The following is a 12,359-nucleotide window of genomic DNA, read 5'->3' as shown; positions in this document are numbered from 1 at the left end:
CTAATTTACTAAGATGTTTATCACCAAAATTTGCAATGACCCTTATTGCATAAGTAGCTGAACTCAAACGTTTCAGCAGATCATCAATGTGTTCACTTATTGGGTTCAAAGGGAGTATATAAGTACCCATCAAAATAAATCGAAAGCCATCAAATTACAAGGCTCTAGACAGTCTGTTTTCCCACTGGCATGCAATGAATTTTGCCTCTCAAGGTGCAGTTCCCCCACTACGATCCAGGTGTATGTAAAGGAATTGTGCCCGCGGAACTGCAGGGGAAGAGTTGGCTCTAACACGTAGGTTGTAGTTTTGAGCCCCGATTAAACTTTAATATTTACTAAGTAGTGATGGGGACTACCAGCTACTGTAATGAAACAAGATCACGTACATTTATTGTTATGACTTCAGTGATTGCTCAGAACAGCCAAGGATCAAATACTCATCACGCGAGAATGAGTGCATATGCACATCTGAACATGTGATAATTGTGGATCATCAGAGGGAAATCAGTGAAAAAGATGTCATAAAATAGACTGAACGCAGAATAAATCGTCTTAACTGACTGCTAATCGCGAAATTGAAGTGTTGGTGATGATTGCATCGCAAGGTTAGTGAGTACAGAGAAGTAGAACCCCAAAGAGTAAAATAATGGCCGAAAGGTCACCACACAGTACCTGATTGATCAATCCGGACCAACACACCTATCATCATGTACGAATTTTGTACATTGTTGCTGCGACACTTCAATCATTTGCGCTAGACGAGGCGTGATGAGGTTGCAGGTGGGTTATTTCACCAATCCGAAACTTCGTAACAGTTACGTTTTGGAAGGTTCGGCGTCGATTTTTTGGAAGATTCTGTGTGTCAGCCTATCCAAACTATTCTTTCCAGTAATTTGCGATTGCCGGCCTATGGCACATTGCCTTTGCCAAAGATTCTGAGTTCCGACCTATAAAAAGGCGTCCCCCTGAAAACTTACTGTAACTTCGTCTTCTCAACGTTTACACTCAAGGCGTCAGCTGCCCATCGGCCATAGACGAAAGACTCGCGTATGAGGTGCCCCGTGGCTACTGCACAATACTGTGATGTTCTCGCATGGGACACGCCATTTTCGTGGATGGTCTGTCATTTGGAGAAACCTGTGCATCCACATTTGCCAACTGGCTCAGGTGGCCGGCTTCGCCGCCTCCTCCACTGAAAGGCAGGCCAAGGCGAGCGGAAGCTGTAAGGGCCATTTTTCACTGCCCCCCTAACTACCAGAATGAATTCAGTATGCACTTCAGAATTGAGAGAAGTTAAAGGAAATTGTTTACAATCATCATCCACTCCCAGACCTATCTTATCAATGGATTAAGTGTGCTGAGTAAAAGGGAGAATGAAACATGAAACTGACTCCAGCCTGATGCATTTGAATATGTACCTGACAACCGTGCCTGAACACGATTTCAATAGTTGATACTTCGATGTCGTACTTTTCTTATCTTAGCCTGAATCTGGCTGCCATTCACAAATACTGCTGCTATTCACACTCACTGAGGATGGCCGGCCGGTGTGGCCGAGCGGTTCTAGGCGCTTCAGTCTGGAACCGTGCGATCGCTACGGTCGCAGGTTCGAATCCTGCCTCGGGCATGGTTGTGTGTGATGTCCTTAGGTTAGTTAGGTTTAAGTAGTTCTAAGTTCCAGGGGAATGATGACCTCAGATGTTAAGTACCATAGTGCTCAGAGCCATTTGAACCATCACTGAGGATGTTTTTGACTGCCTGCTTAATAGTATGTTACTCCACATTTAGAACGCACTACAGCAACGATTCTGCGTGGCATGGATTTGAAGAGTCCTTTGTAGGTTTCCAAAGGTAAGTGGCACGAGATGTCTATGCACTTGTCTCGCAGTTCTCATAAATTAGGGCGAGTGATTTTCCATCGGTTTTAAATCTGGCGAACCTGGTGGCCAAGACATGAACGTGAGTTCAGTTTCATGCTCTGCAAACCACTTCAGTGCGAATATGGCCTTGTGACGTCGGCAGTTAATCTGCTGGAAGATGCCGTCACCTTCGGGAAAGCCATCACGCAAGAAGGGATGAAGGTGTTTTTCAGCGATACTCACGAAGTTTACAGCTACCCTGATACTTTCTATTACTACGACAGGTCCCACCTAAGCCCAGGTGAATTTCTCTGACAGCACAGTCCAACTAGGTCTCTCCGGCACGACAACGCTCCAGCTTACCGCGCCAAGGGTGCACCGAATATTTGCGGGGTACGGGACTGAAACGTCTTGAACACCCTCCTCACAGTCCAGACCTTACTCCTCGTGACTTTATACGGTGCACGCTTGTCAAAATGAAGCTGAAAGGAGTATAGTTTTCAAGTGATGAGGACCTCCTGAGGGCTTGGGACAACGGATGTTCCTTACTCCCTATAGAAACTTGAGAGAACTGGTTTAGGGATTGGTTTCGAGGGATGGAGAGGTGCATTAAATGTGGCGGAAATTACATCGAAAAAATTAAATAAATAAAGCTGTACTGCAAAACTTTCCTGGTACCCTTTGTATATACGGACAGCAGGTTGACAAAGCGTTCTGGTTATATGCCACCCAGCCCCCAACCTCGCACCATCTCCGTACATAAGCAGACAGGCAAGTATCTGTCTGGAGACTGTACTTCTTATAGGTACTCCAACTAACATAGGAGTCAGCCAAAATCGAGGAGGAGGAGAATATTAATTTTCATCTTCCCGTCGACAGCGAGATCATTAGAGATGGAGCACAAGCTCGGATTAAGGAAAGAGGAGAAGGACAGCGGTCGCGCTATTTCAACGGAACCATCCTGGTAGTTTGCTTAAGAGATTTAGGAAAAACACGAAAAACCTAAATCAGGATGGCCGGAAGCCAGTTTGAACAGTAGTCCTCCCGAATGCGAGTCCAGTGTGGTAACTGCTGCGCTACGCTCTCGGTCTCATCCGATATCGTGACATACACTGCTACACAGTAAAATTACAACAGCAGGTGGATATCAGACAACATAGTTTGTTTATTGTGCTTTTAAAGTATAGTGGGAATAATTGTTGATCAAATTTGTAGGTGATATGGGTGTTTAGAGGGTGAGAAACAGTATCCCAGAGCTGCCAACTCTTGCAGCAATAATGGCTACGCATCGAGTCTAAAAGATCTTGAATGACAGATACGGGCACGCCATTCCACGCAGATTCAGCTCCATGTCAGAGGTCATAAGTCGTTTGAGCTAGCGCGTGGTGACGTGACAGTCTTTTACTGAGCCATGTCCAGATGTTTTCAGTGGGTGGGAAATCTGGCGAACGTGCTTGCCAGGCCAACAATGATAATCCACTGAATGGTCTTGCGCTATCTTGTTGAAAGATAACATCACAGAGACCTCAAAGATAGGACGCAGGCAATGTCCTTAACATGTCAGAAGTGTAAAGTCTGCTGTCCAAATCACCGGCTATCCGAAACTGAGGCAAGTACTCAGTGGCGCCCCATGCATTCAAGTGCGCGGTCCATATGACGTTATCGGAAGCAGTCTGGTAATATTCTTTCTCTTACTATCCTCCACACTAGGATACATCCAATGTGATGCTGTAAGCAGATACAGGACTCGTCTAAAAAGACGACGTGGTGCCACTATCGTTTCCAGTGTCGAATTGGACACACCATTAGCACTGGCTGCGGTTACCGTGCAGGCAGTTCATCGTGCTCCAGAACGTGGTTGTAGTGTCTGTATGGATACCTGTTTCGCTGAAAACGAGCCCCGGACGAGACGTGGCTGTACGGTGCTTCATGCCCGTGCTAACGATGTGTCCACTCGAGCACTTGTCAATTGTGGCACTTGAGATTATGCATGACGTCCTTTACGGCTATCCTTAATCCATCAATTTCATATTCGCATGACACTCTTGGGATCACGACCAATACGATCAGCAATATCGCAGGGCCACTGCCTCGACAAACCAAGATCCTGCCGCTGTCGAATTCCGAGGCATAACTCTTGAAGATTCTCCTTCTTTCACGAGGCATAACGCGGTATCTACAGAAACAAACAACATTAAAATGTGATTTGGGAATGAGAAACCCTTGTGTCTAATCTTTCCTTACACCCTGAATGTAAATAGCATTACTCCTACCTACGTCGTGCTGTGACGCTCCAATGTTAATTATCTCGCTATCCAAGCGTGTGGTACACTGCAAGTCAATTTGATGTTCATTGCATTCGCCATCATGGTGTTGCTATTTTAATTGCCATCTGTGTAAATTCTCTAACACTGTTCAGCTCAAACGGTTCAAATGGCTCTGAGCACTATGTGACTTAACTTCTGAGGTCATCAATCCCCTAGAAGTTAGAACTACTTAAACCTAACTAACCTAAGGACATCACACACATCCATGCCCGAGGCAGGATTCGAACCTGCGACCGTAGCAGTCGCGCGGTGCCAGACTGTAGCGCCTAGAACCGCTCGGCACTGTTCAGCTATAAAATCTCACTGCAGTGGGTGCATTTCACAGTAGAACAGATACACGTAATCTTGCTGTTGTGAAATAGCACTTTGTTCGCTAAATTTTTAGTTTCCGTTAACCAAATATGTGTCGCGAGACGTAAGGTTCTACAGCGCTCGCAGAGCCTCAGGGAAGTTTGTGGCTACGAGTCTCGTAGTGTGGCGCTTGAAGGAGCATGGGTTCAGTTTCAAATTTTGGCCCGTCAAGAAAATTGATATTCTCACAATTCTTCGACGCAGAGACACAGAATTCTCCACAATGGATACAACTTTTCAGTCCAACGAACGATTGCTGGGAAACACCCTGGTCTCAGACAAATGGTGAAATGTTTACTAAAATAGTTATTTCTTAAATTTAGTTGATTTTGAATTTTTTACCTTGTAACAGTATATCATGAGTGTTTGTTTACAGTGAAAAAAAAGAAAAGACGTGGGATGTACCGGATTAACTTGACTGCTATGGTAGCTAAGCATCAAAAAGAAAAGAAAAAGAAAATAGCCACACAAGCGAAAAAAAGTGAGGTATATGTTCTAGGCCACAAAATTCTAACATCATTTCTTTTTTATCAGTAGGTTTTGTGTCTAAGTACGTAGTATCGTGGCAGAGATTATATCGGATTTCAAGTTCATGAAATGACAGACGTGAAAGCCCGAATACAGTGGCTCAGACTGAAACGAATGTGACAGAAATATCTTTAAAGTATTTCGTTAAGACATGTCATAACGGTAAATGAAAGTGAAGTATGAAAGTCGAAATAACAGATATTTCCTTACACTTCAGTCGAAATAGCAAATATTTATATAACCTTAGTATGAACAAATTCTTTTAGTATAGAAGAAAATTTCATGTCATTATGTTATTTCATTGGCGTCAACTAAGGCCATGTTTACGATGTCACTGGATCTGGCAGTTCAATCAACTTTCTTTTGTGTCCATAACTGACTGATGTTGCGCAGTCTACCCCACTGTCCACGTTCGTCTCGGCTTGTTGTTTGTCGGTCTTTGTTTATCCCAATGGCCACTACATTTTGGAGTCGAGATTCTGGGGCAACTTCAGGTTTAGTGCCTATAGTTCGTCTTTGCAATAAATATTAAAAGGATTTGGCTTTTCATCGAAAGGGTTAAAGATCTTCTCCATCAATTTGATTCTATTCCTTCTCTTTAAGTGAGGGTAAGATTTTCCCAACTTATGTGGAGCTTTTTTTGCTTTTTTGTTAATTCTATTAATTTTTTGTTTATGACTGACTTTCACATAGGTCCATCCATTAAGTTACAATAAAGAATTAAATACAAATGTACGAACTTCGGCAGATAAAACATTGCGCCAGCCTACCCTCAGAGCTGCGATGTACGGAACAGGCTTCAGTAGTTTACAGAATATTAAATAAGAGGACACTTCCCATCATTCTGAAAACTTTGGCTACGAACCGGCTGGCGGCTTCTTCGGCCATCTTCAAGTGACAACTGAATGTTGCAATGCAGATAAAAATGATGCGCTGTTTACACAGATATTATTTGTGCAGAAGATACAAAGATTACTGTTACGTATTTTGAAGTGACATTCCGATATAAACATTTACCGCTGAACTAAATAGGTTGTGTGGCCGTTAGCTTCTGTTTCCATAATCTCCTCTACATGACGGTTAACTGCACTTCCTTAGCACACGTTATAACATTAACTGAACTTTCTGTCGGTGCTTGATTGAACATAATAATAATATTAAATAGCTAAACACTTTCTAACGTTCTGTAAAATTATATTTATTTGGTCACAAACCGGCTTTCGGCTTCCTAGGCCGTTTTCAGGTGACAACCGTCATTACACTTTTCTTCTTTCTTGGATATAAACCAGACGTTTAAGCGTAATAGACTGGCACAGCATCCCATGAACGTGAAAAGATTTTGGGGGCTGTGAAGAGCTATAAAAAAGGCCTCAGAATCTTTTTGGGTCGACGTACTTTGGAAAAATAGACCTGTCAGACTACCAAACTGTGCCGGCAGGACTCCATTTACTGCAAGCTGAGACCCTCCTGCATCACGGTTGCTGGCGGTCTCGTTGGGTGGACAGGGCGTGCTTACCTTAGCGTCGCGACCCTCCGAGAAGTTGGGGACGCAGAGCACAAGCCTGTCCATGGTGCGTGCGGCGGCTGCACTAGCAGGCAGGTGTGGCGACTGCGAAGCCCAGATAGCGCGCGGCCAATAAATGTCTCCGCACCAGCCACATTACATAATTCTCACTCGGAACGGGTTCTGTTTGTTGTGAACGTCTCCTTCTGGCGCAGCCTAGCGCAGAGCCAGCTCCTACTTTTAGGGCCTTCATGGAATACTTTCTCACCCTTCACCTTTTACCTACAGAATGACATACAGAGCAATGATTAAATATCAGTTGCCTTTGTATTTACTTAAGGTCCTCAGTTCTATTTCACATTCTTCGGAAACGTTTCCAAAACATTGGTAAGTGTTTCATTTCGTCGCCTCTAACTAATGAGTGAGTACACTATCTGGTCACAAGAATCCGTACACCTATTACTGAACATTGTATGAGGTGTGTTAATCCTCCGCCTTTTTGACGGCTGGAAACTCTTTGAGAGAGGTTTCTGAATGTCTGTGCAGAAATGGCAGTCCATTTATCCTCAAGAGCCGAAATCGGAGAACGCAGTGATGGTGAATGCTCGGGTGTGAATTGAAGTCGATGTTCTAACTCAACCCATATGTGTTCCATTGGGTTCAGGTCCGGACTCTGGGCAGGCCAGTACATTTCAAGAATGTTACTATCCACTAACCATTGTCTCAGTGACGCTGATTTATTATATGGTGCATTGTCATGTTGATATGAACAGTCTCCGTCTTCGAACTCTTACTCTACTGTATGCAGCGCACAATGCTGTGAAATGAGTTCGCATCCTTCCACATTTAGCGTTTTCTTGAGTAGAATCACACCCTAACCACGAAAAACATCCCCATAACATAACACCACTTCCTCCATACTTCACTGTTGACACAACATGATGGTAGGTAACGTCCTCCAGGCATACTCCAAACCCAAAACATTCCATCGAACTGCCATAGGATACAGCGTGATTGATCACCAGAATCACTCGTTTCAAGTCATCACATGGATTCTCTGCGAATCACATTCAAGTGCCTGGTGGAGGGTTCATCGGACCACCTTCACAATAATTCTCTATTATTCCAATCTCGTACAGCGCGCGGCGAAAACGAATACCTATATCTTTCCGTGCGAGCTCTGACTTCCCTTACTTTATTATGATGATCGGTTCTCCCTATGTAGGTCGGCATCAACGATATAACTTCGCATTCGGAGGTGAAAATTGGTGGTTGAAATTTCGTGAGAAGATTCTGGGCAACGAAAAACGCCTTTGTTTTAATGATGATACAAAACGTGCTGCCCTTCTTTCTCGATGTATTCCGTCAGTCCCTTCTGATAAGGATCCCACGCCGCGCAGCAGTATTCTAAAAGAGAACGGACAAGCGTTGTGTAGGCAGTCCCTTTCATAGATCTGTTACATTTTCTAAGTGCCCTGCCAATAAAACGCAGTCTTTGGTCAGCCTTCGCCACAATATTTTCTATGTGTTCCATCCAATTTAACTTGGTCGTAATTGTAATTACTAGGTATTTAGTTGAATTCAAGGCCTTTGTGTTTGACTGATTTGCGTTGTAACCGAGGTTTAACGGATTCCTTTCAGCACTCATGTGGATGACCTCACACTTCTCGTTATTTGGAGTAAAAAATGTGTGTGAATTCCTAAGGGACCAAACTGCTGTGGTCATTGTTCCATAAACTTACACACTACTTAAACTAACTTATGCTAAGAACAACACACACACCCGTGCCCGAGGGAGGACTCGAACCTCCAGCGGAAGGGGTATTTGGAGTCAATTGCCTACTTTTGCACCATACAGATATCTTTTCTAAATCGTTTTGCGATTTGTTTTGATCTTCTGATGACTTAACTAGTCGACAAACGAGAACATCATCTGAAAACAACCTAAGACGTCTGCTCAAATTGTCTTCTACGTCGTTTATATAGATAAGGAACAGCAAAGAGCCTATAACACTACCTTGGAGATATTATCCGAAGCGCCCCCAGGCACTGGCTACAGAAATGTGTAGCTAATGAGGAGCTGCTCGACCGTTGCATCCTATTCTTTTTAACTCCCTACGCAGAGACATTGGTCCCAGCTAGACCGCTGGTAGCATTTTGGAGCTCGCGAGTGATTCTTTCTGTTGATTTCGTGTAGTTTTATGCCCCCCCCCCCCCCCCCCCTCGCAATAGTGAACGGTCCCTGTCCGTCGGTACGCAAGTTCTACCTGGTCCTGGCGTAGATGTGGTCATTCCTATTTCACGATCACGTCACCAACAGCCGACTTGGCCATCTTTAGGAAAATGAAATGTCGCGATGGGTGTGTTAATCACGTGAAATCCAATGATTAGTCCACATCCGAAGTCACTAAACCCTCATGACCAACGCATTTGCTGTTACTGCTTCTCTACTGACAACGCAAGGCTCTCCGCCTCCTTTAATACTGGCGGGTCCGAGCCTCGTGACATCTAGTACTCAATTCCACGTTACAATCGGATGTCAGGATACTGATCAAATGGTGTGTATTCTGTGTGGAAGTTCGCTTTTGAAGTAAAGAACAATATCTAAAAAGACAAAACTTCAATCCTTTCCAAAAAGTTACGAGAGGAAGAGTGGAAAGTCTTTGGCCAATCATTGAAAAACTTTTAGAACAACGCAAAATGTCGGAAGATTTCCACAGAGCAGATTCAGTTTCTTAACTGCAATCCTGAAAGGTCTGCAAAATATCAGTCTAGGATTATCATGAGCTATTAACTAGCCTCAAAATGTTTCCTATCCACAAATTTTGTCACATGAGGCGATACGTGGAAGTAAAAGACTGACACAGTTGTTAAAAAATGTACTTTAAATTTCTCAGTTTTCTCATTGTTAGAACACCTTCAACTTTTTTTCCATTTCAGGCCACTTCTCACGCAAAAATATTTGACCAGATGGCGCAGAAGTTGAGCATCATGTACCCCAGTCACTGGTCTACCCGTTCATGGTAAGCCATCAGAATAATGCTGCATGCATCTCAGAAAACACTGGTCATAAAGTTCGTGGCAAATGAAATCAACTTAGCTTATTCTGATTCAATAAAGGAAATAATTTTCTTTCATAAGTTATACTTTTATTTTGAAATAAAGGCTTTATTTCATCACTTAATAAAAAGGTAATTCACTTCTTTGAGCATTGTTGTACTACGTCGCAATAAAAAGGGAGCTGTTACGCTTGCAGCGTGATGCATTCCACACGCTAGGGTGAGAGAATAGAAACATGTGATGGTGGTAGGGCCTCTCGCCTGCACCTATTGCTTTGATTGCTGTTACATTGTTATAGGAGGTAAATGGGCACTGGGCTTGCATTTGGGACCATTGCGTTTCAATTCAGAGGTCTGGGAATCTTGATTTCGGGTCTACGTGGTTTCCCTAAATCGCTCAAGGCGAATGTAGAGGTGGTTCCTTAGAAAATGAGACGGCGGACCTGCTTCCCCATGCTCTACAATTTTATGTCGAGTGGGCATCAAACCCTAATCTTGCTTCCCTACTAACCTTCCCTCGACCATATTTCAGCCACAGTAGCAAGTCGACGCACATTGCTAGTTGGACTTATTTTTTAAAAAGAAATATTACTGAGAAGTTCAGCTCCCCATTCGCTTTTGGGCAACATTCAACAAAACTGTGGCTCCCATCTTGCAAAACCTTCTTTACATAGACAGTTCTCCATGTAAAACATACTATACAATTTTTCTGGATATACCTTTATCGTCAGTTATTCCACATCCCTTTAATAACCGATCGCCAAAGATCATAACGTCAACTTCCTCCTTTCAACTGTAGTTCAACTTTCATGAGGTTCCTTACATGAGTATAATAGCACGATTTTGGTCATCACAAATGAAGTGTTCAAAATTTTGGAAATTTGTGGTAAGTTCCTATGAGACCAGATTGCGAAGGTCATCGGTTCCTAGACTTACACACTACTTAATCGAACTTAAACTAACTTAGGCTAAGAACAACACACACACCCATGCCCGAGGGAGGACTCGAACTTCTGATGGGGTAGCCGCGCGAACCGTAACTGAAGTGTTTACCATTGTGGCTTTGGCAAACGGAGATAATAATAAAATACCACTGCGCATATTCTCATACACACACACGTAACTAAGTTTTACTTATTCTGCGTTTACAATACAGTAGGAAGAATACCTGATTAAATTTGTAGGTGATTTGGGCGCAAAACTGGCACACAGAGGTGACACTTTTGAAAGCATCAGTAGCTCTAACCCAAAGGGGTAACAAATCTAACTGAGCTCGGGTGACAGGTATGGATACATAGTTCCATGCTGTTTAAGCTTTATGCCAGAATTTATGTTCGTAATAGCTAGCAAGTGGTGGAGTGCCATCTCCCGGTAACCCATGACCGAACGATTTCAAATGGCGAGGGATCTGGAGAACGTGCTGGTCACGGTAACAGTCGAACAAGCCCTGCATCGACCAAGTGCAACATGTGGTCTTCCGTCAACTCGTTGAAAAATGATGGCACAGGGACCTCCAGATAGGACACTGCCACCAGTTTTAACAAATCACAGATGCAATGGCTGATGTTCAGATTATAAGTTACTCGAACCGCAGGTAATAGGTTTTGCACTGACTGGTATCTCATACCATTATGCTGTGTGCTGGACCCATGTGACGATAACAAATGCAATATAGCAACATTTATTTCCGTCGGAGTCTCCACATGCAGATATGCAAATTATGATACAGTACACAGAAAAGACAAAATGGTGTCACTCCTATGTCCGATGAGTAATAGGGTACTGGGGGCGCTGGGATACTTTTCATATCAAATTGATATGCAAATTAATTAAATTGATTAATTAATCACCTCCTCCATCCATGCCCACCCCCAAATCCGGATGATGTCGTTTGTTTTTCTTAGCCTGCACATGGGTCCTAGACCCTCCACCTCCCCTCCCCTCCTTCCCTACACTATTGGCGGGAACTTCGAATTTTGGGGGAATTTCGAATTTTGGCGGGAATTTCTTTGTCCCAGGGCTGTACTGACGTCCCCACTCCACCCCTCCAACCGGGAACTGTTGTCAAATTAAAAATGACGGTGCCCTTTCCGGGACTCGAACCTTGGTCGTTCTGGAAGAAAGCCCAAGTACACCTTCAAACACATGGAAACCGCCCAGATGCAGGAGAGGAAGGTTAGGTTAGTATACATTGTTTATTTTGAAGTAAAGATCGGTCATAATTACGTAATTAGTCATAAAGATTGTGTCTAATTACACAACTACATGCGTAGTGCTACACAAGGACTGCCTAAAATCGCAATACAACTCTAAAATTGATGACGCCATAGAACAGATGTTATCCTGCTGGGTGCTAGAGTTGGACAGAGAGGAGTTTAAGAAGTGTATTACCTATAAGCAAACAGCTGAGAACGGTATCTATCGCTGTTTGACGTCAGAGTTCGCTACAGACCCCTGCTCGACAATCACCCTGCAGCCCAGGTAATCGTAGCCAATACACGCTAACACAACTGGTGGAAAATGAGTCATTGTTCTAATTACACATCGAAATTCTCGTGAAAAAAACCAGCACTTGTAGTCAATAGGTCATAATGCAACACATGTAGTGGGGACTGGGAATAAATCATCGTAACAACAGAACTACCGCAAAAACCGACCCCAAAAGATTGCAGAGGGGCTGCAGTTGCAGCTGTGTCCTCCTTGATGGGCGTTCACGAACTAACCAACTTGG

The 12,359-nt window shown here is 43.5% G+C and overlaps 1 protein-coding gene across 1 annotated transcript in view; it reads right to left on the bottom strand.

Moving 5' to 3' along the window:
• Positions 1-6,683, bottom strand: part of LOC124714747 (formimidoyltransferase-cyclodeaminase-like) — a 110,630-nt gene extending 103,947 nt beyond the window's left edge. Inside the window, exon 1 of the mRNA XM_047243046.1 lies at positions 6,582-6,683. Coding sequence (XP_047099002.1) covers positions 6,582-6,635 — 54 coding nt within the window. The 5' untranslated portion in view covers positions 6,636-6,683. The remainder of the gene's footprint in view (positions 1-6,581) is intronic.
• Between the last annotated feature and the right edge of the window lie 5,676 nt (positions 6,684-12,359).

The sequence above is a fragment of the Schistocerca piceifrons genome, chromosome 1 (genome assembly GCF_021461385.2).
Source record: "Schistocerca piceifrons isolate TAMUIC-IGC-003096 chromosome 1, iqSchPice1.1, whole genome shotgun sequence".
Classification (NCBI taxonomy): domain Eukaryota; kingdom Metazoa; phylum Arthropoda; class Insecta; order Orthoptera; family Acrididae; genus Schistocerca; species Schistocerca piceifrons.
Note: the sequence above shows the minus strand (reverse complement) of the source record. Positions and strands in the feature narration are given on the sequence as shown.